Source organism: Harpia harpyja, chromosome 16, assembly GCF_026419915.1.
Source record: "Harpia harpyja isolate bHarHar1 chromosome 16, bHarHar1 primary haplotype, whole genome shotgun sequence".
NCBI lineage: Eukaryota > Metazoa > Chordata > Aves > Accipitriformes > Accipitridae > Harpia > Harpia harpyja.
Genome location: NC_068955.1, coordinates 4,463,537 through 4,487,217, shown reverse-complemented (window position 1 = coordinate 4,487,217; position 23,681 = coordinate 4,463,537). Strand labels below are relative to the sequence as shown.

Genomic DNA, 23,681 nt, shown 5'->3' with positions numbered 1-23,681 from the left:
TGATCAGCAAGTAGATTCCAGACCAGGATGAAGGAAAATAGAGGAGTTTTGTAGCAAAATTGAAAGCATCAATACTTTCCAAAGCACATTATAGCATCAGCATAAAGTAACACGTGTGGCAAAGACATTAAGGCAGTCGATTCAGTACATCCGATATAACGAGGTTTGGAAGTTCACTGGTTAGTAGTAAGATAGCACGGCTGAGGAACTACAGAGAAACTTACGTGGCAGTTACCACATAAAATCATAATTTTTGTGCCTGGCTGGAGAAAATGTCCCGTACAGTAATGCACAGGACAGCAACACACAGTTTAGACTTCTAGGTATTGAAAAGATCAAGTAATAGTTAAGCAGCAAGTTCTTCAACAAAAAGCAACCCTGCAATTACACTTTATTAGCAGTACTTTATTTAATGACTAGGGGATGAAGAGACCTTCCAACCACAAAGATGTTTGCAGAGAACACCACAGCATTCCAGTTGGCAACACGGGCAGCGGCAACCCGGTCAAAACCCAATTCATCTGGAACTGCTTGTTGTCTTTGTAGAAGCCCAACGACATAAAGCTCTATGAATGCAAGGTAGGCTATTTCAAAATTTCTGATTTTAAAACATTTAATTAAAATATTATTTTAATGTGATGATAATTACATTATTATTATTGGGCAAAATCCCCACTTCACCACCCAGAGAGCGCTTACAGCATCACCCATGTTGTGACCAAGTCTCAGACCATTCCACGGCCTCAAGGCTCATCTCCCTCCCTCCGATACTTGAAAATTCAGCCTCATTGGGAAATGCAGAGTTCAACCCCACCACCAGCCCTCTCAGCTCTTGCTCCCTACGAGGAGAGTTTTTTTCCACAGGACAGGGTAGAGCAAAGCAGAACAATGTCACGGCACCGTAACAGCCTTTTTCTTGTAAATCCTTGACTCGCTTTCTGCTTTACCCCAACATCTCAACCCCACACACGGATGTCCCAGGGCTTCTCACAAGCCGCATCGCTTGGAGAACACCCTGGACAGTCAACAACCTCTTTTCCCTGTTCCCACTGCTGGGGAGCTGCAGCCTTTCAGCAGCTGCATCCTACTGCTCGGTTGCTCAAGCAAGTCGTCAGTGTTTTTGTTGGCCATTTCTAAGCTGCTGCTTCTGGGTGGGGTACACGTGAGATTATTAAACGTTATTTTTCTTACATTTGCGAGGGCAAATGTAAGGCGTACCAGCTATGGTAACGCAACACGGAAAAGTAGTTCATACTGGTGCATTTCAAACTGGCTGTTTTCTGTACGTCCAGCCATTCTAAAATACTTCTAGCACTCCAAACACCAAAAATTTCTTGATGTGAAACTCTGCCCTGTTCGTTTTCATTGGATTCCCTCTGAAAACAGCACAGGTTGAAACAGGTCACTGAACTTAATGAAGAACAGACACAAGTCCCAGGAAAGGCCAAGCAGAGATGGAAAAAATATTCCATCTGAGAAAGTTACTGAAGGAGACATTTACACATTAGGGTTTTTGGTTTGGCTCTGCTCTATAGTGTAAGTAGTGACTATAAAAATGGTGCATTTTTACTCAACAAATCTTGTTTCCTGCTTAGTCACTACCACAGCGAAGCCTGTATTTCATTAGCAGAAGCAACATTATTCAAGCTTAAGTGCAGAAATCTAACACATAATCAGTTTTATGGAGCTAGTTCTGGTTTCACTACCAAGAAACGCTTACCTAAATTTGTTTTTTGCCACAGCGACTGCAAGACTGCTGTATTCTTCCCCCCTTTTGTATAGTACTACTTTTTAGACAATAACGAAGATAATGTATCCCAGTAGATTCACTTACGTGCTCCATGTTGGGCCTCCTAGTAAGCCAAGAGTTTCAAAACCTCCTGCAGCGATCTAGCTTTTAGGTAAGGAAGTCTCACTTTTCACTTGTGAATTAAGACTGAATTAATTATCTGAATTAAGATGCTTGAAACAAATTCTTGGCCGTTAGCAAAACATTGCCTAAATACAAACGCACACATGTACACAGCAAGTATTCTTCTGACATTAACCACATTAGAGATGAAGGAAAGGCAAGAGAAATTAGAAAGGCATTAAGAACAGTCCAAGCCAAACCGTATCCAGCTTTATTAAAGGTACTTTTCATAAACAATCATGGTAATTTAGGCAGGACATGGGCTACAATCTGCAACATTTTACAACAACTGTCAAACTCCCCTCCCTTCAAGGACTACCAAAACGTAAAAGTTGCTATAAAACTGAAGAATCTTCATTTCATACTTGTGGAGGGAAAAGTTTAGAGTGAGGGTGGACACTTTCACATTTAGCATGTTGTTTAACAACTCTTCACAAACCTACCCTGACTTTTAGAGGAAAAAAATTAAAATGCAGGTTTCTTAATCTGAAGATCCACAATATAAAAGAGGAAGTGCAGCTCCTTTTAGAGCCATTATATCCCAAATTAGACACCAGAAGCCCGGATCACCTGACAATGCATTTAGAGTGGTAAGTCCCAAAATGCCATTTTTGCCTTATTTCGGAGTGATAGGCTCTAGGCAAACAACGAGGACGTGAAAGGAGATATAGAGGGCATTACAAACTGCCGTTTTGAAGTCAGCAACAGGCATCTTGGGAGCTTCCATGTTCACTCGGATGCACTTCAGAGAACTTAACAGACGTGCAGCATGAAGGAATCCCTTCCTCCTCTATTCAGGAAGAGCCCTTCTTCCAAAAACTGGGGGACCAGGAAAACTTTTCTTATTAAAATTTAGATTCCGAGAAATAGACTAAGTGACATTTGTCCCCACTGCCCCCCCTCAAAACACAACAACGAAGCGGTCTGTGTGCTAACAACATAGCTTAAAAAAAAGTAAAACAAAATTCTGCATTGTTATAAAACTTGATAAAAAATAGTATTTCAAACTGTACAGTCACCAGAAGTACACAGTTATCAAAAATTCACACATTTTACTTGGCTTCACCAGCACCTTCGGCTTTCTGTGCCTAAAAGAAAAAGGGGAACCAGTCAACATACACAACACACTTGCACCAAACAACCAATAACTCATTTTTCTAAATAGCAACTCTCTGAACAGAAGAAATCTTACCTGGGCTGCACCACCGTCGTTTTTAACAAAATGAAATCTAACATTTGAAGTACCGTAAAAGGCAACCTGAAGTTGCTTTATTACGTGCAAACTTCAGGCATTTTCAGAACAAGGCAGAAGAGTAACTTTCACGTGGCAACTTCAACTGGCGAACAGACAACTTTAACTCCTTACCAACCGAGCAACACTCCCCCCCCGCATCTGTAGATGTGTTGTTAGTGTCATAAGCAACAGGTCTAAATAATCAAGCAATAATTCCTCTTCATTAGCGCAAGCCCAGACCTGTCTACGTTTGATATGGAAAAAAATAATTTGCTGATGTAAGACAAGCTGCCAGACCCGCTGTTATACCTGGTCTGTTTTGGCATCTCCGTTTTCTGCAGGGTTGTTTCCCTCCTTGCCAGCATCAGCTTTCCCCTTCTTTCCCTTGGGCAACTTCTCGCTCTTCTGTAAACATAAGATGACGTACACCATTACAATTACCAACATCCAGTCATTAAGCCACAAGAATCCAAAAACTAGAATGGTAAAAACCAACATTGGATGTTGGCCCAAAAAGAACGCAACACACAAATGTTTGCACGTTTAAGAGATCGAGAGCAACTGTGAAGTCTTCGCTTCGGTAGTTTTTACGCAGATTTTGTAAAATTCAAAAGTTTTCAGTGCAACTTTATAGAAGTGACAATGCAGCTTAATTTCATCGCTACGTATGCGGTTACTCAAAGTTTTATTACTTACTACTGGACAAATCTAAACCTCGTAACCCATTTACCTCTCAATAATAGCACCGACTGACACAACAACTTACTTTTGGAGCTGCCTTTTTAGGTTTAGGCTCTGGCTTCGGAGGAGCAGGCTTCTGTAAGCGAGAAAACCCCCTTCTGTTATTCAAATTATTTTAAGAGAAACATACTACTTTTTAAAAACATTCAAGCCAAATAGTTTAGTTGTAAGAAAGCAAATCAATACATCTGAAATTGAAGCTCTCAATTTGTCAATTATTCTACCACTCCCATAGCACCACACAATGGGGCAGTTTGTTAAGCCAGTAACTTTCTTGCAACTGAACAACGCGTCTCTCCAAAACACCTACAAATCTCACACAGATGCAGCACCCGATACTCAAGCTTAGAACTACGAAGCGTTGTGACGTCTCAGCTCAACAAGAGAATACTCACAGCAGATAACCTCGCCGATCTCCGTTGTGGCTGTTTAAAAAGAAAAATGATTGGATTTAATGTGATGGAATATGAACTCTCAGAACCTCATAAAGTAACTCTCATTTCAAAAGAGTAAAATCTCAGAACGCTGCAGTTTTTAGTTCCCTTTTCCCCCATCCTCAAGAAACATGAAACCATCTCATTTAAATCACTACTAATAGCTAACAATAGTTAAGCAGACTGTTCACAGTTAAGGTTAAAAGACAGTTAATACTTCGAAAAGTCAGAATCCATTAAGACCAACCCTTCCCCTGCTCTCCAGTTCTTTATTTTGATGAAGTTAAGCCTCATCTTCCAATGCAAACACTTTATGATCCAACTTTCTCAAAATGTTGAACTTCTTACCTCATCCTTAACTTTGGCCTTATCGCCCTTGGTATCTCCTTCAGCCTAGGGCGTGAAACGTAAGTCACAAGTTAAGGGGAGGTACGCTCAGCCCCCATACCCGCACCAGCCGTTATTTTTAACCCCCCCCACCCTCCATCTGCAAAGGAAACATTTCCAACCTGCTCCCGAGGGGTGCCGGGCCTTCACCGCGCCTCGGGCCGCCAGGCCTCCCCCCACCTGCCCCTCGGCGCCGGTAGACCGGACGGCCCGGCCGCGGACAGCGTTCCGGAGACCACCGAGATTCGGGGAAAGGCTGAAGGTACCGGCGGGGCCGGGATAGCAGCCCCTCCATCGTGGGATTCCCGGACAAACCGCCGGACCGGGGCGGAAACCCCACACAGACCCACCCCACACAGACCCACCCCACACAGACCCACCCCACACAGACCCACCCCACACAGACCCACCCCACACAGACCCACCCCACACAGACCCACCCCACAGCGGGGCGGGAGCACACACCTCCCCCGGGGATGAGGGGGCTGTGGGTGTGTGTGTGGGGGGGGAACGGCGCTGCCCCTTCAGGGAGGCCCCGCTCCCGCCCACGGCTGCCCCCGTGGGGCGGCGGTTTTGGCGGCAAAGCAGCCCGGGCGCCAGCAGCGCGGCCGCTTCCCGCCCTTTCCCGCCCTACCGGCGCTCCCCTCCCCCCTCCCTCCTCCTCCTCCTCCTCCTCCTCCTCACCCCGACCTCCCGCCAAAACCAACCGGATCGGACCGGCGCCGCTCACCGCGCCCCTCCCCTCCCTCTCTCCCTCCCCACAGGGCCCCCCGCGGCCGTTAAGCAACCCCCGCCCCCCCCCCCACGCGCGCGCGGCCGGTAACGGTCTCCGCGCCGCCCCGCCCCCACCCCCGCGCCCGTTGGGGCCTCGCGCGCGCCACCTCGCAACCGTTACCGCCCCGAAGCGGGGGGGGGTGGGGGGGGAGAGAAAGGGGGGGGGGAAATGAGCGCGTAGTCCCGCCTCCCCCTTCCACAGGCACGGGCCGCAAAGGGAGAAGGAAGAAGGGGGGGGGGGCGCGGCGGGAAGGTAGGCCCCTCCGGCGGAGAGGGGCGCGGTGAGGCGGCTCGGTCCGGCGGCGCCACGTACCTTTCTCTTCGGCATGGCTCCGGGCGTGTTGTGTATATGTGTGTGTGTGTGTGAGGGAGAGAGGAGCTCGGCTGGGCGGCGTGAGGGGGCGGAGGGAGAAGGCGGAGGAAGGGGGCGGGTGGGGGAGCCGGGCGCGTTCGGTCCGGGGCGGCGGCGAGAAGCAGGGGAGGGAGTGAGGGGTGGGGGGGGGGGGGGTTGGGGGTGGGGGGGGCGGGAGGGGAGGGGAGGGGGGGGGGGGAAAAAAAAAAAAAAGAAGGGAGTAGGACCGGCTGTCTGCGCGGTGCGGGCGGCGCGGCGGGGCTGCCTCCCGGCTGGCTCCGCTGGCTCCCGACCCCACTAATTTGAATCGGGTGTTTATAAAGTTTTATATAGAGCCGGACGCGGCCCAACCGGTTCCAGCCGGATCCCCACCGCCCCGCTCGCTCATTGGCCCGCCAAGGTCACGTGGGGTGGGGCCAGGCGGGGAGGGAGGGGGATGGCGAATGGGGGGGGGGCTCCGCCGCTGAGGAGGTGGCGCGCGCGCAACTGGGCCTCGCGCCCCCCTCCCTCCGCCTTCCCGCGCGCCTGCCCGCAGAGCTCCGCGGGCGGGAAACACTGAGGGAGGGAAGGGGGCGCAAAAAAAAAAAAAAGGGTAAAAAAGGAGAAAAGCAGCAATGTAAAAAGGCGGCGGGGCCTGCCTGGGCGCGGGGGAAGGCGGCCGCTCCCCACTCGGGGATGGGGAAGGGGACACGACGACACCTGCCCCCCCCCCCGCCTTTTTTTCCTCCGCGGGGAGCTGCAACCCCCCCCCCCCTTGGGGCGCGCAGCGCTGCGCGGTGCAGCGCGCAGGTGAGCGGAGCTGTTCGTTCAGCACCAGGCGCACCTCCCGCTGCCGCGGGGCCCCCTCCGCACCGGCGGAGGCTGGCGAGTACGGCAGCCACGTAGCCAGCCACCAACCCCCCCCCAGCCACCCCCGCGGGCTGGGCAGGCAGCGGGACGAGGTGGAGAGGCAGCTGCGGGTCTGGGAAATCAACGTTGAGCGGTTTTTCCTGTAAAAAAAAAAAAATAATAAAATAAAAATGGGAGATGGGGAGAGTTATATCCAAAAGAGAAGTAAAGGAGAGAGTGAGGCAGTGGTAAAATGACCAAGAAAAAGAAAAATATCAAAATGCAAGAAAATTACACTAAAACAAGTCACACAGGTGCCCGCTACTTAAGTGACTTGTAAAGTTGGGCTCCTTCCAAACGGGGCCATTTCTCACACCTCCATACAGGCACAGCCCATTTGCTACAAATCCAATTACAAGATTCATTGTGCCCCAAACTCTTCACCTTTTAATTGAACCTCATCCAAAAACACACCCCCAGGGGCACACTTCCCCTCCACCCCACTCCTTCCCTCCCCAGGTAATCTCTCAGGCTTTTTAAGACCTCAGCTGCAAGAAGAGCACATTTTTTCCAGTCTTGCTGGAATTTTTCACATCTTCACTATCTAAACATGAATTAGGGAAGTTAAAGTCTCACTGAAAGAAGCCTGTAGCTCTATTTCCACAACTGTCACAAAGACTGAGTGGAAAGATGCACTCCTGAAACTCAAGAGTTTGCCTGTATAACTTACGCCCACCCTCTAATGGAGCAAGGCTTAAAGAAAGTTGGTTATTTTACTGGAGGAACTGATGCAGGTGGAATAAACAAACTGTCAGGTAACACAAGCCTTTTTCCACTCCTCGAAGGACTGACTTTTTCTCCTCCCCTACTACAGCAATGGCTTTTATAAAAGCGATTAAAACTCCCTACAAGCCTTTTGTAAACCAGATCCTTCAATTACCACACCTGCAACAGTACTATTACTTTGTGAAAAACCACCACTGCAGCTTTGGTCACCTGTATCATCATAACACAACTGAAAACCTTTTTTTTTTTTTTTTCTCCCCCAAGGCAAAAATACATTCTCAGGTAGAAGACAGCCTCCCCATCAGCCTGGCAAAGCAGACTGGAGAGTGCTCCATCTCATGGAGGGTAAACTATTTCCACAGACAGCTTTCTGAAATGTGAAGACAGGGAAAATAAAATAACAGCAAAAGACATTTAAAATCGACAGCTCCCATCATCTCGGCACACTTTTATCCAAACTACTGTTTGCTACTTACGCAAGAGGAGGTACGTGCACGGAGCTTCATTCGGGCAAGCCTCAGGATATCAGCAAATTGCTCACACTAGACTGTAAAAAGAACACAGCCTTCACATCATTTCCAGTCTAACAGGAATCAGATGAGGAGTCTGTCACAGGTTAAACAATATTATATTAGACCTGGATGCCAACTTCATTACACCTTAGAATAAGAAGCTCTACGTACTTTTAAACATTCAGCTTATTTTTTAAATAAGTTTGGTATGAATATGCTTTATTCACGATTTGACAATGTAGTTACCCTCTTCGCAATCACATTCAAAGTGCTGAGTCTGCAGCACTTACAAGTCTTTTAAATCTCTATTTTCTAGTTTTCACCTGGAGGTAAAAAAGAACACTTTAAAAACAGCAATAGTTGGTAGTGCTGCACCTGTATGTGCATCAGAAACAAAAATCAAGACATTTTCTGTTATTTTGACTATGGGGACGGAAACCAGGAGAAATAAAAGACAGAAACAATCTTCCAGATTAGCTAGTCCATCTCCCCACCAATGGAAAATTGAGAACAAACAACACTCCACAGCTGCTCTGGCCACTCCCATTAAAATCAGCTCAATAGCCCTTCTAAACCATTTTGGCTGGGGTCAGAGGTCAGTTTTGGCTACTGTGTTCCTGAACTAAGCCCACCCTCATTCCCTGGAAACAGGACTTTAAGTCATAGCTCTAGAGAGGTCTCGGAGCGATTTGGAATACTGTATCCATCACCTGGTTTTAGCTAACTTCTTTTCCTTTTTAAGCCATGAAGTTAATTCCCAACCAATCCTTTTTCCTTGCCTGCTCAGAGCCTTTCCTAAGCACAGTCAGTCTGTTCTAACACCAGCACCTTCAGCATTTGGGTTTTCCCCACATACACTGCTCAGAAGGGATCACAGGACCTGGCAAAGCTTCGGAGTACCTTTTTTTCTTTCTGGCAAGGCTGACAACACCTCGCTTTAGCTCTTTGGAAGCCAAGAGCAGATACATCAAAACCAGCAGAGTAAGGTGGGGAAAATACAAGATGACATCATGAAATAGGCAGTGGGGAATATCTCTGCCACCACTTGGCACAGGGCTCCCTTCTACACCAGGAATAGTCCTCTCCCTACAGAAAGCAAGGCTCCCCTTATGGGACAGCAGAGGAAATCTCAACAGAAGATTCACTGCTGCAAAGCCATGGAAGGAATTCAAGTTCAGACTGATTTAACAGGACTGAATTGGTTTGCCTGGGCCGATTCATGAGGAGTCAAACAGAAATGGAGGCTCATTTTAGTTAACTTCTTGTCACCAAAACACCCAGGCCTGTAAAGTGCCAAGCAGCAGAGATATGGCAGGGTGCATGTATTCTCCATCACCAGGGGCAGGGAGGCGAGACAGAAGGACGGCATTACCTTCCTCAGCAGCATTCACAGAACTAGAAAGGTTCACAGTACTCTGTCCCTGCCCTCAGATAGAGCCAGTGGGGACGTAAAGTCCTATAGCAGCCCTGCATCCCCACTGCAGAACCACACCGAGTAAATTCCTCTGGGCAGCACCTGTTCCCTGTAACACGGTTAAAAATTGTCTTCCCAAGAACAACCGAGCACCTATGTCATGCAGACACCGTACACAATCTTTCAAAGAAGTCCGCTCTCTTGTGCTCTAGTGCCTGTAGAAAGCCCTGGATTCTCTCTTCCCGCGTGGCGGTGCATTTCTGCAACAGTGTCCGTCGGCGCCGAGAGTCTCCGTGGGACGCAAACCCCTCCTGCTGCAGCTTCTTTGTCACATAAGCCTGATCCCTTTCCATCTGTTGTCGCCTCCTTTCCTCCATGTAGGAGTCTCTGGCCTTCTAGAGTGAAAAGCAGTAGAGCGTTAGCACTTTACCAGGCCTTTCAGCTCTTCTGTGGTACAGATGCAAGGCAGCACAGGTTATGGAAGAAATAGCCTCTGCTTGGCCATCAATCTGCAGGTTAAATGAAGGGTGGCTCTGTGTGCGCCTCCTCCACTTTGAGGCAGCCTGTTTGATTGGTTATAAAAAAATACAGGGATATCCTTCTGGACCTTCTCCCCAAGACACACGTTTGCTCACAGCATTAACTCCTAGTTAAAATAGATAAAGGTCACGACAGATTGCGGAAAAACCCTCAGATACTGGAATCAGAGAGGAACAGCATACAAGTCGACTTCTAAAACACAACCTATCCCTGCCAGTGTCATCACAGAATCTTTGATCCTATTCACATGGCAGCTGAAAGATTTTAGAGGATTCAGAACAATGATTTATGGGACAATTCTTTGAGCAGATGATCAGGTATTGAGCTAATCAGCTTCAGCGTAAAAGCATGAGTGGGCTCAGCATTCCCAAATGCCTGTGATCTAATAACGTACCGGCTCGAGACACAGCAGGATGGGCAGGAGAAAGGTAAAGGCAGTAGCTATCCTTGCCTACCCTTCAAGTATTTTAAATATTTTTGCAGAACATCACTTTTGGATTTCTTCTTATTGCACATATCCTAGCCTGCAGCCTCCAACAGCAAAACCACATCTGCATGCAGGAATATTAAGCTTTCATTTTTAGAAAGAGTAAAACTGGTCACCGTGACATAACCTGACACACACACACTTAGAAAGTGCTGGCCTTTCAAACAAGCAAGAAGAAATAATTATTCTAATGAGAGCCTGACTCGCTCTTCACCACACTTTCCCTGCGCCCAAGTCAGTAGTCTGTGCTCTGGCACTGTAAATTAGCTTTTGTTGCGCTGGGAACGAGAGTAGAAATATCCCTAACTACAGAAAGCCCACTGAATGGACAGCACTCCGCTGCTGTAGCTCTGCTTATTTGAAATGCAAAGATCATCAGCCAGTTCAGCATAAGACTTCCACCCTTGAACAAAGTAGAATTCTGTCTATTCACCAGAAGAGACTCGGCATGACCACTTCCATAGGGCAGGCTTGCCAACCAACATCTGCATTCTCTCCCCAGGTCTACCATGTACCAAAAGGAGGTTATAGCTGATCCTGGGACTAAGTGGTGAGCAACAACCAGCTAGCAGACTCCCTTGAGCAGCAGGCTATCTGGAAAATGAAGAAGATGGCCATTAAACGTGATGCTGTTCGAGTTGATGGAAGGAGAGTATCTTTTGTCAAATACCTCCAACTCAAGGTTTTTTTATGTACCTTGTCAAACCTTCTATCCAGCTGTCTATCCACACTGTAACTGCCTCCCGTGTCCTGAACACAGCAGCACTCTCCCAAAGTAGACACAGCTGCTGTAATATATTCTGGCTTCTCAGCAAGTCAACCCCCTAGCCTCACCATCCTCACTGACAAGCAACCCTTCCACCAAGGTAATTTGTTTCAAGAGCTCCAGATATTTTCAGCTTTCAAGATCACCTCTTTCAAATGCAAAAAAACCAGCTCCTAAATCTCAGCAGTTCCTTTAAGTCAGAAGTCCTCCCTTCTGCACAACTGGGCTGCACCCCTTGAAAAAAGAGCAGCCTTATCTACTGCAAAGTGGGTCTTACAGCAAGAAAACTGACCAAAGAACAAATCTGGATTATAAGAAACCTTGATTATAGCATAGCATGATCACATAGAGCCACAAACAAGAACTAAGAAAAGACAAGACTAGCTAGGAACAGAAGCAGCATTTGTTACCCATCAGAAAGTAGAACTAGGAGCAGAGTCAGAACAGTGACCTTACTGTTCAGTACTGTTCAAGACAGAAGCAAAGCTAATGTCCATGACAAACACTACTGCCTTTTTGCTTTCCTCTTCACGCAGAAGGTGAATTGCCATTAGTTGTATTAATACAATGAATTGCTGGTAGGAAAAGGATAGACTTGGGGCAGAAATAGGAATAAAAGAGGTTAAGGATGTGGAGAATTTGGATGCTTCCAGACTGACTGGACCTGATGAAATTCACCCATAACCACGACTGTCTATAATCTCTTTGACAACTCTCAGAGGTAAGCAAGGTCCCTGAAGGTAGAAAAGGGCAATATAATGCCTGTCTTTAACAAAAGAGGACCCAAATAATTAAGGAATGACACACTCAGCAACCAGATATGGTGGAGGTAAGAGCCACCACACTAAGTTCCTCCTCCTACCAGTTATTGCTGTCTCTGTGCTACAAGCTGCTGCTACCCAGATTTCCCCATCAAGAGCTCCAGCTCCTGGACTTGTTTTGCTTAAAAATAGCCAGATTACTAAATCACTACTAAGTTGGCTAGATTTATCTGAACCAGGTCAGGGAGAGCTCACAACAACAAATCTAAGAGGAGAGGAACAACGACAGCGAGCAACAGGAACAATCTCTTCAGTAGGCACATCTGGACCCACCAGAAAGAGGACACTTGTCCACAGTCTCACAGCTCAGGCAGCCTCACTTCAGCTCCCAGAAAGGAAACTCTAAACCCACTTGTTACAACCCTAAAAGCAATAGCAGAGTTAGAGGAAGAGCACGCAAATTCTCCCTGCTCATTCTAGAGCAAACTCAGCAGTCTTTGCTTAAGCCACTGATGCTGCGGTTTAACTGGCTGATTTTAACCCGTAGCAAATTAGGAGTGCTTACTTGTTCCGTCCTGTCAGCTGAGGATTGGGGACAGATACTTCCAGCTGGTAGAATGAGCAATGAGTAATAGAGACAGTGGTGACTTCAGATACTTCAGGTATTCCTGAAAGTACAGGAGTCTGTCCACACACTAAGATGTTGTAACAAGCCACACGGGTACAGAAAAAGCAGCACACCTGGCATTATCTGCTACTGAAACAAGATCTTAACTAACCACACTAAATGAACAATTCCTCTGTTCCTACTTTGCACACTCTCACCTGATCTCCAGCACATTGCTGTGCAGGTAACGTGCTGTGTTGAGCTTTCCATCTCCCTAAGGCTCCCTTACCTGTAAAGCACTGTAGTTCATCTGGAACCGAAGGATAGCCTCACACAAGTTCCAAAAGGAATATTCTGGCCACAAGACTGACTGAAACACCAGGCATGAATGGGATGTCTGCAGAAAGCAAGATCACCAACAATTTAATCATCTAGAGAGGGAAAAGTCATCAAGATGCAGCTCTGTTGGTCGAACTATGCCAGTTTCCCCACAAAGATTTTACCTAGGCTGTGTTAACAGATTCTATTAAAAATGAAATAAATACCAGCCAGCAGAGTTTGACATTGCACAATGCAGGGTCTTTCTAATTAGTTTTTAATGCTGGGACACTAGTCATCCATTCCTGCAAAGATACCAGCACAATTCTTTCTAATGCTATGTTGGTCTTCACAGAGGTATTTTTAATAGCTTAAGCATCACAGACTTATAACAAAACTAAAATAGCAACACTGGACTACCAAAGGCTGAGTTAAGGGAATAACAGATGAAGTGAGGATCAGGACATGACATTTAAGCCATTCATCAAATGACATCTCGTGATATTTCTTACTGCCCACTCATGCCATTTAACTGCTTAATGAATCTAAGAGTTGTGGTGCGCTGAAGATATTCTAGAGCTGAAAGATGCAAGCTTTCAAGTTAAAACCTATTTTTGCCATCAAGTTCCTCAAAGTTTCAGGTAAATGTGTTCCTATGACCATTACTACAAAATCTAACATGTAAAAAAACCCCACTCTTAAAATTGTAATGCTACAGAAAATCTTAGCGTCAATTCTATACAAAAAAACCACCATAAGGATATTTTCTTTGACATCAGAGAATCATGCTGAAAGCACAATTTCCTCCTACTTTGGGGCTGTCAGGACACACACGATTGCTAGCAAAGGGAAATTTGCACTAACGCTCTGGCATGTGAGCTGGCAGAGTGGAAGCACAGGCACACATTCTCCTCTGCTGCTTCTGCTGTAATCCACGGCACGGGAGAGGGGCACCACGCCAGCCAGACTCACAGAGCACTGACTTCCTCAGTAGTGCTTCACCAGTTACAAGCTCAGTCTCCAAGGCATCTCTACCAGGACTACCACCAAGAGGAGCAAGCAAAATGTTAGTTCGCAGCATTGACACCCATCCAGGGTATACATGTGCCCAAAAATACAGGGAGGAGAGGGAGATGCCTTGGTAGGCAACCGCAACTCAGGCCAGACAACTTCTGTGAACTTGCCAATTAAATAACTTGGAGCGGGAACATTTGATGTGGTTGCTTAAAGGCAGTTGGGTTTTGGCTCCAAACTGTACATGTAAAACAAAATGTTAGCTTTAAGCAAAGCAGCTCGACTCAAATGTTCTCCTGCAAAGTTTGGGCTACAAACAAGTCAATATTGCCTAGCACAGGAGAAAGAGAAATGGAAGCAGCTTTAGATACTGTAACTGCAAATACATTAACTTTATACACCTTAAGAACTTACTATGTTTTAGCTTAACAGCCTAGTCGTGCTGATTTGACTTTGCCATCCTTAGAACCTGTCTTGCAGGGTCTCATTTCATTATGAAAGTCAAATACACTTCTGAAATTGTGACAAGTCAGGCACGTACATTATGTGTACATTATAGGGTTACACCTCCAACACCTACAGCTGACATATGACAAACACCTCTCCCAGGAATCTAGAAATCCTTCTTGGGATTTCCTCATCCCAGGAAACATATTGCCAGGTTAAATTAATCAAAGCCAGCAATTTACCAATAAGATGAGGAATTAGCTAAATGTGAGAAGTGGAGCAAAAGGATGAGCAATTCATAATTTCCTTGACTGTTGTCAGCTAGACTAATTTGTGATTTCTTATTAAGTGTTTTCAGGATGATACAATTTCAGACTTGTGCTGCAAGGTATTTTAGGCAATCACAGAACTGCAAGAAACAGATTCCTCAGAGGTGCCCAAGCACTCAGACCACCCAAAAAGTTACCTAACCCTGGCAAAGAGAGTTTAAGAGCCCTTATGTCAGCTCACGCCTGGAGTCAGTAGAACACCCTCTGATGCAAAAATGGAGTATTTCAAGGAGAAAACAAAGACTTTACCTGCCAGAGCAAGAAATCACTCAACCGAACCTCTCCAGAGGTTCGAATCAGTAGGTCTGGGTCAGGGGAGTTGTTGGTGTACAGACACTTATCAAGCAACGATTCAGACACATCACTAAGAAAGACAGATGCATCTTATTAAGATCACTTTCCTGACCCAATGGAGGTGGCCCTACTAAATCAGAATTACTGAGGGTTTTTTTTATAAACACAGGACTGCAGATTAAAACTGGGCAGTGGAGCTGTACCACAGCCAGTCATCAACTTGCTTCTGATGGACACTGCTGTCTGCTCCACAGGCTATTTCAAACACTCTTTCAGCCCCCAAAGCATCCCCCCACATGCTCTGTGAAACATAATACAGTCGTGGAACCAGACTGTGAGGACTTCCATCTGGAGCAGAGAGCAGAGTGCTAACTACTCCATCTCCTCCAGGGTGGAGGAACAGTTCAGTATTCATGATTCATCTGTTGTTTGACCTCATAGCTAAGACTGCCAGCCAAGCAGCCAATTGTTGTGGCATAAAAAATCTGCCTTCACATTTAAACTAACTTAAGACACAGACCTAATTTCTCTTCTGTCTTGGTTGTGTATCTATCACCATGGTAACTGAAATAATAAAAACCAAACATTGCATAGTAACTTTAAGTCATTTGTTCCAGTCATACTGGCTTAACAAGATCTATTTAAAAGCCACTTGGCTTCTGAGAGGTTACTAATAAAGCGTAGGTGGTAAGACAGGCAGTCTTCATCTATGAAGCCTCACACAGAAAGACAAGAGTTACCTGGGTTCGAGCAGTCCTTGTTCTACCCCCCATGCCATCTCCCTGACAGCATTGCTGATTTCATGTCTTGATGTGTACGCAAAGCAGACATTTAGAAAGCATCTGAAAAGAGGAGAAAGATGTGAAAGACTAACCTAAGGAAGGTCCAGTAGATGACAGAGAGAAGAATACCTACAGCAGTTATGTGTGCTTGTAGCACAAAGGAAAAAAAAAAAAAAAAAGTGTAGCATGTCTGCCAAGTCTCAGCCTTCAGGTAGAAGAGGAAGATGTGAGGTACCAGCTACTTTAAACTGTGTGTTACTTACTTGTTGTAGTTCCTAGTTGCCAGCACAGCTTGGGCAATCAGCTCCTGAATATCCAAGGGCAGAAGTGGCAGGTCCCCAAGGACACGGATACACACACCATGCTTCTTCAAGCTCTCCCTACACCCAACAACAAGAGTGAGGACTACAGAAAACAGATCAGTCTCTACTGCACAAGTGCCACGTTTGCCTTGCGTAGCATCCACCAAATGAAAACGGGCATGTAGCAGGCATAGCTTCAACAAAACCGGGAATTAGAAAAAGGCAAAATGACCAGATGCTTTTCAGGTGTTGAAAGCTGGCTTAGATTTCATCATCCCAAACCACCGCATAAAGGGAAACTGATCATTCCCCATACAAGTTCCTGAGGTACAGACATAATCAAAGGACTAGAAAATGATCACAGATTAGGCATTCCTACCTGAAGTTATGAAAATCCACATGGAAAACAGAATACAACCATAGACTCTGGGCACCTATAACTAATCAAAAATTAAGATGACTAACAGTCACCCACAGAGCAGCACAACTACTTTCTGGTGTAAGGAAAGATTAACATATCGGTGAGGGTGGGATGGAAGTGGTGGAGTGAACATCAGATGAAATAGGAAATCATCCACGCCTGCCATAGCATTATTCTGAGTAGACAGGACATCCCATGGGATCTTACAGGTTCCTGCTGCTGTCTGTCTGACGTTACACACTCCCTGACGAAGGGCTGCATTGGGCAGAAACCAGGGAAATGGCCTCTTTGAATCACAACGTACTGCAGTGCTCAGATAGCCCTGATCTTCCCAAATTCTACTAGCCCACATACACCATCCTCTCCCTCCCATTCTTTCAGCTGCGTTCCCTCACTGCCTTTCAAATTTACTTCAACCATATAAGGACCCCTTCCATGCACCGCTCTTCACACCCGTCAGGCATGGGGAAACAAACATATCCACTGAGCAACAGGGCACTGTAACACCACTCCCTGCTTACTCAAACCTGTACTAGTTCCATCTACAAGCAATACGTGAACTAGTTCTCCAACTCCAACAAGTGACTTAACACACCATGTGCCTGTAAGCAAAAGTCTCAAGTTACTGCAAAGCAAGTTGCTGAGCTAAACTCTGATCTGCCAAGAATACTGTGACACAATTTAAGACAAGGCTTTAATACTTCATGAAAGCAAGGCATCTAGCACCCTAGTGCTAAGCAGGAATTTCTAATCGTGCTGTGCTTATCTGAAAGCTGTACTGTCCCTACTGTTTGGATGGGATTGTTGCACAGTAAAGCCATAGGATACAAACACAAATCTGGTGCACGGCGGGACTGTGCGTGCTCAGGTGCTGTACAGCCCATCCAGGTAGGCAGAGCCCCTCAACACAAATCTCTGGCTGGAGGTAGGTGGAGAACAGGTTCCTTCATTTAATCCATTTTCACAACTTCCAACATCCCTGTACTGCCTCTTAATCACGTTCTGCTTTAGTTCTACCCTGTGGGATACAGACATGAGGGGATTCTTACTGTTCTTCCAGTAGGCGGCTAAATTTCTGTCTTGCCAGATCCATTAGTCCATCCACCTCCTCCTTGGAGCGTTTAAAGTTCTCAATACTAAAGGCATAAACAGTGACCTCCCGAATGCCCAGGTTCAAGCACCACCGTAGTGTCTGCAGGAAGACAAAATTTAATGGAAAACAAAAGTCAGACAAGCAGACTCAGATGATCAGACAGGTCAGCAAGACACAGCTTATCCACTGGTAAAACCTTCCTGTCTTTTCCCACTATGCTGAGACTGGATCAAAAGAAACAACCATCAAGAGCCGACAATGAAACCCACTTGATGAGAATTTCAGATTCATTTTAAAGAACAGGAGAAAAATAAGGATGTGAATCCACAACAGATTTTGGGACTAATCCACCCAGGGAAAGCACTTCTTGTAGAAAACATTATAAATTATATAATACTGTACCTTTCAAAACCTTTTCAGAGAAATTCAACCTGTTTCACAGAATTAAAAGCTTCAAGATCTGCAAGGCAGATATTTTAATCGAGTGTAAAACTGAGGGGAAAAAAATAGCTTACTAGAATGACTCTGCAAAATAACAGGAAGAGTGAGGAGCTGAAGTTGGGTACTCTGATGACTAACATCAGCTCCAACCACAGGCCTGACTCCAGTGAAGAAAAGGAACACAATACACCAGTCAAGCGGTAAACACAGCCAGCTGGTGAACACAACTGAAACTTTCAACACATAACTTCAAGGCAGCAAACATCCCACCTGTGCCAGCTTATCAAAGCCTTGCGAATGCCCCTGCTGTCTTTCCACGTGACACTTTTGGGCATAACGGCGATTGCCATCCATGATGAAGGCAACATGCTTGGGCATTGGACCTGCCTAGAAAATAAGGACAAACAAAACAGACCAGAAAGCAAACAGCCAAGCTGGTTCTCTTGCATCGCAGAGAGTTTAGTCCCACTGTTCCTGGCAGCACTGCCTATTTGTAGGAGTGCAGCACGTATTTCCCAGCTTCGAATCTGGGAAAGAGCAAGATGCTAGTTACCTCTTTGTTAATCCCAGTTTAGGCTCTCTAAAAAGCATGTCAGTATTGACAATTGCCTAAACTGACAAGCAACTTTGCCCTCCTCATTTCTTTCGCATGACAGAGAACTAGTACTCAGGAGAGAGAGCAGCACTGCCCAGCTACCTCTCTGCAGCCACAGGGGAGAGTGCACACAGTTTTACACTGCCGTAATTGTAAGTATTCTTTATTTCAGAGTTCAAGGGCATTTTCACAGACATAATTAACTTAAGAGAAAACAAAAAAAGTCATGAGACTTTCCCCCACTTAAGAGGAGTATTCCTTTCCACTGACCTCATTAGGTCTGCACAGATCCTTTTGCGAGAAGGACAGCATCACCAGTCTCAAGACTCTGCTGAGCAAGGGTAGAATTTTCCTGGAACTGGTGAGTTATTCTTCTAATCAAGAGAAACTCAGTTTCATTTCTTAGACTCATAATCCGACCATCTTGCTTCTCTCCCTCCTTCCTGTGCCCTGCCTTCATCAGCAAGGGCACAAAACACAGAAGCCTGGGCGTATAAGCTCATTATTGGCAACCACTGCCTACAGCCTTGCTCATTTGCAAGACTAAGCTTAAGTAATTTTCCATTCCCAGATGCTGTTTAGGAATGTATATCCAGTGTCAGCATTAATATGTACCCTTGCTAGCAACACTACCTTTCTAGAACAGAGCAGTCACAGAGACAGTTCTACTCTAAACCCTGATGAACCTGTCAATTCTTTACCACAGGTAACCAAATTAATTCCTTACCTTAATGATGTTGGCACAAAATCTCTCTATGATGGTCAGCTCGCCCTCTCTGATCCACGACATGTTTTACCGAGAGCTCCTTTTCTTTTTCAATGGGAAGATGAAAATAAAGGGGTTAGAAGTACAGAAGATTCTGTCTGAGCCCAAAGCAATGCGACAAACCATCACCTTGGAAAAATAAGCTTTGCCTAGCTGCTTTGGAGCCCTTCTTATCACCTGTGCAAGTATTTCGATAAGCAGACAATGGGGGAGCTCAGAAATTACCTCTGGAATTTTCCAGATGTATGTCATCAGAGTAGATTCTGCACTAGCTGGTAGCAAGAAAAAACATTACTGCTTCTTCCAGCCAAACTAGCTGGTGAGTTAGTAGAGGCCCACAATTTGGGCTACCACCAGGCGAGTCACAGGGTGGCAGCAGCGCAAACTGACCTTCAATGCTTTTGTGTTGGAATTGCTGGAAATCCTTCAAATGAAGCAACCACCCTGCACTTGCATCACCATTGATAGTTCTTTTCCCTTACAGACTCTGGAGCTGTAAAAATATTGGGTTTTTTACCACATTATTTGCACATCGAATACTAAGATCTGGCTTGAGCTAACAAGACACAAGAGTTTGCTGAACTTCCACGTTAATCTTCAATTCTCTCAGCTAGGAACCCTGAGAGACATGGGCAAAGCAGCTATGAAGAGAGAGCTGTGGGGGCAACGGTCCAGATCCAACCACCTGGTACCCACCTAGGGACCGAAGCAGATTCAAATTACACCGACTGCATTAATTTTCCGTATGGGCCTTCGCTGCCTCTTCCCTCAGGAAGGGATGTCTAGCCACAAATGCAGCCACAAAACATTAAGGCAAGGAACTGCTGAACCTCGGGCTCTGTTAGTAAAGCTCTTAATGCTCCCCTTGATTAGCTCAGGCTGAAAACACACCCTCTTCCAATGCCACCTTTGACTGTTAACAGCAATCAATCTTTCACGTACCATTTCACACAGCCACCTTAAAAAAAATAAGCTACGCAAGGAAGCCCCTCGTCTATAAGCCAGGGACAGAGCACCAGAAAGGCCATGACTCTCTCAGGCCCAGACCGGCTGGGTGCAGCCAGCACCGGCCGCTCTCTCCGGGACGCGGCTCTCCTTACCGACGGCCTGGCTGCCACCCACCGCCGAGCAGCGAGCAGACGCGGAGGAGAAGGCGGAAAGGACACCCAGACCCCCCCCCCCCTCCCCGGTTCTCCCCCCCGGTGCCCGCCCGTTACCTCGCCCGGCGGCGCCGCCTCAGCCTCCCCCAGAGGGTGACGTGCCCTTCCGCCTGCGTCACCCGCCGGCGCCCAGGGCGGGAAGCGCGCGCAGGCGCCAAGCGCCGCGGGGCGGGAGGCAGGGGGCGGGGCTCGTGCGCATGCGCGGGGAGGCCGCTCTGTGGTGGAGGGAGGCGGGCGGCCATGGCCGGGAGGTTGACGGCGGGTTGGAGGGCTGCAGCGGGGGCCAGGGGGGCTCTGGCGGGGGGGTTACGGGCCGATGGTGGGGCAGAGGGGGTTGTGGACCGAGGGGGCCGTGCCAGAGTTGGGGTGGCCTAGTGCAATTGGGGTGTTGTTGGGTGACTGCAAGCTGGCGGGGGGCTGTGGGGATAGGTGGGGTACGGGGTGAGGCGGCTGCAGGATGGTAGCGAGGCCTAGGGTGGTTGATGGGGGGCTGGAAGCTTGGTCAGGCTGGTTAGCAGCTGCAAATTGAGGCAGCTGTGGGGTACCCCAGTTCCCAGCACTGCCCCTCCCCCCCATTTTGGGGTACCCCAGTTCCCAGCACTGCTCCCCCTTCCCCCCCATTTTGGGTCTGGGCTTCTCAACCCCAGGAGAGGGGGGGGGGGGGGGGGGGAAGTAACCACACACAGAACATCACCAGCAGCCATTGCCCATGGTCTTTATTATTTTTTTTTTTCCAGAAAAGAAAAAAAACATTTTACATAGTTGGTACAAAAACAACTTAAAACAAAAAAAAAAAAAAAAAAAAAAGAAAGGAGGGGGAAATCCTGCAGCAACAGGACCTGGGGATCTCGCTGCAAGGACTCCAGCAGGAAATCTCTTTGGAAAGCGTGTCTCAGGGTAACCCCTGAGCCACACACAGCCACCCCGGTTATTCCCTTCCTCCTACCCACTTCATAAAAATTCAAGAGTTTGACACAAACAAGCTTTGGTTGCTAGCAGTAAACATGGATTACATTCTTCCGTCTCCTCGTAGACAATCTTGTGACTCAAGGCTTTCGCACCAGGGGAGACACCCTCTTGCGAGGGACATCTTTTTCTCATACATTCAAACGCTCCCGTGTTACAGCAGGACCCTGAGTATGCAGCCTCATCCGCCCGCGATTCACTGTCCCGTAATGCATAGTGCCCAGCGCCTGCAAGCCGAGCATGGGCAGGGTGGGTGATGATGCAGCAATTTAATTATTGTCAAGATACGGGAAGAACCACGATGGCAAATGCAACGAGAAGATGCGAATCAATCCCATCTTCTCCAACGTGGCTTCCCTTTACAGATAAAAATCCCTGTTTTCTTGGATCCCGGTACCACGCTGGCCCCGGGGGAGACCTGAGTGATTCTCTAAGCCATTTGCTATTTGCTTTAGCCTAGGACAGGCATGGTTACAGAGCTCATATCCCCACACAGAGTTGCAAGGCAGAGTATACAGAGAAGATCCTGTCTCCCTGGTCCATAACCTATTAGATGCTTTGGCTATTTTTTTTTTCCTTTTTTTTTTTTCCTCTTACTTTTGTAAACAATAATCAAGGAGAATACTGAGAGAAAATGGAAAGATTTACAGAGGTATTTACACACACTAGACATCTAGCAGAAAAATCACCAAACCATTAAACTGGGGGCAAGGGGGGAAAGGTCCTACATCATTCTTCAAGACAGATACAAGCATTAGGGGGGCAGCAGTTTCCCCAGCACAACCGAGGTGCCGGGGAAGGCCAACAGCCCCCCGCAACGCGGCAGCGGGACCGAGGCCCAGGCTTAGATGCGCAGCCCAGTGCGCTCTATTGCATTTACCCCGTTCAGACAAAAGCCGTTTTCCTGAAGTAGTTTTGTATAGATCCCATTGCTAGTCAAGAACTAAAATGTCCTTCCCCCCACCCTCCCAAGAAGAGACCACTACCTCACCATAAAAACTACTGGAGCAGGGCAAGCAAGGAGCTGGGGAGCCGCTCTCCATCCCCCCCCTGCCCGGTGCCTGTGTGACACAAGACAGAGCAAAGTCTGAGAGGGGTCACCAGGCTCCAGCAGCCTCAGCAAGTCCCCCCAGTGATGCCCGTCAGCGAGGATGGAGTAGGTGCTCCCCATCTGTTCCAGCCCTGCTCTACATCTAAACCTATTGCTACCTAAAAAACAGCAGAAACCGTGCCCACCTCCTGACACGCCAGCACGGTGAGATGCCCTCCCTGGGAAGGCTCCAGCCAGCCCCTGGGCTGTAAAGTGGAGTGTTAATGCCCCAAAACCAGGGATCCAGACTTTTGCCCGGCCATCATGAGCCAGCATTTGGGGGGAAGCCGGGAAGGGAGGAGAAAGATGGAGCAGTTGCACCTCTCTGGGACTTGGGTCCACCTTGGCATGAGGTCCCTCGTCCCAGGAGGTCACGAGCAGCCAGCCAGCCCTTTGCTCAAGGGCGAGCTAAAGCAGGGGATTGAGGATAACCCTCAGTCTCCCAACAGACTCCCCAGCCGCTGTCAGCTCTTGCCACGTTCCCCTGAACGGACTGGGACCCCCATCCTGGCTTTCCGACCCCCAGCCACACGGCACCAGCCTGCTGGGAGCCTGTGCGACATCCCAGCCTGGGGGGGCAATGGGAGGACTTGAGCATGGGGCGGACTGGAGTGTTCCCATCGGGACGGTGGGGAGGGGACGTGTGAGCGTAAACAGGAGAGAGAAATGGAGGACAGTCCTCAAAAGCCACTAGGCTGGGAGAAAATCTGGAGTTGGGGAGCCGACACGGGCTCTAGCAGCTGTTCCCTGCCCTGTGGCACTGCCTGGCTTCTCCATCCCCATAGGGGGACTACACGGATCTACAGACCCAAATTCCTCCTCAGTCCAGTGGGGAAGGGAAAGAGACTATTAAAATACAGTTAAAAAGAAAACAAATCCCAAACATACAAAAAAACACAACTGAAAAGCTCAACAACATGTCAGTCCACCTAGCGAACGTCCAGTGAGGTAGATCTACACTTCCAATACAAACTTCGTCACGTCTTTGTGCTGTTAGAAAAAACCCTCCTCTCTGTCCAGCACTGGGCTACAGAGGCATTTTATCCCTGAGATTGCTTGAATACCTGAGAATAAGTTGCAGGAATTATGTCCTTTCTCTCTCGTTTTTTTTTCTTTTCTTAAAGATTA

General features: G+C 47.4%; 2 protein-coding genes across 6 annotated transcripts; both read right to left on the bottom strand.

The window, feature by feature from the left end:
- Window positions 1-2,095: 2,095 nt before the first annotated feature.
- HMGN2 (high mobility group nucleosomal binding domain 2) lies at window positions 2,096-5,951 on the bottom strand. The gene is made up of 6 exons (XM_052811146.1): window positions 5,796-5,951; window positions 4,670-4,714; window positions 4,283-4,312; window positions 3,913-3,963; window positions 3,456-3,551; window positions 2,096-3,000 (listed from the first exon to the last, which is right to left on the bottom strand). Exons 1-6 carry the CDS (start codon window positions 5,808-5,810, stop codon window positions 2,965-2,967), a joined length of 273 nt encoding a protein of 90 aa, XP_052667106.1. The 5' UTR covers window positions 5,811-5,951; the 3' UTR covers window positions 2,096-2,964.
- A 2,109-nt stretch (window positions 5,952-8,060) lies between these two features.
- On the bottom strand, window positions 8,061-20,653 carry DHDDS (dehydrodolichyl diphosphate synthase subunit). 5 transcript variants are annotated; one of them, XM_052811141.1, is made up of 9 exons: window positions 20,555-20,653; window positions 19,299-19,382; window positions 18,247-18,363; window positions 17,492-17,634; window positions 15,983-16,099; window positions 15,678-15,779; window positions 14,893-15,007; window positions 12,825-12,932; window positions 8,061-9,769 (listed from the first exon to the last, which is right to left on the bottom strand). In XM_052811141.1, exons 2-9 carry the CDS (start codon window positions 19,359-19,361, stop codon window positions 9,533-9,535), a joined length of 1,002 nt encoding a protein of 333 aa, XP_052667101.1. In that variant the 5' UTR covers window positions 19,362-19,382; window positions 20,555-20,653; the 3' UTR covers window positions 8,061-9,532. The 5 variants fall into 5 exon arrangements, with proteins under 5 accessions (XP_052667101.1, XP_052667102.1, XP_052667103.1 ...); XM_052811142.1 differs by having other exon boundaries at window positions 19,299-19,377; window positions 20,555-20,612; XM_052811143.1 differs by lacking the exon at window positions 20,555-20,653 and adding an exon at window positions 19,728-19,747.
- Between the last annotated feature and the right edge of the window lie 3,028 nt (window positions 20,654-23,681).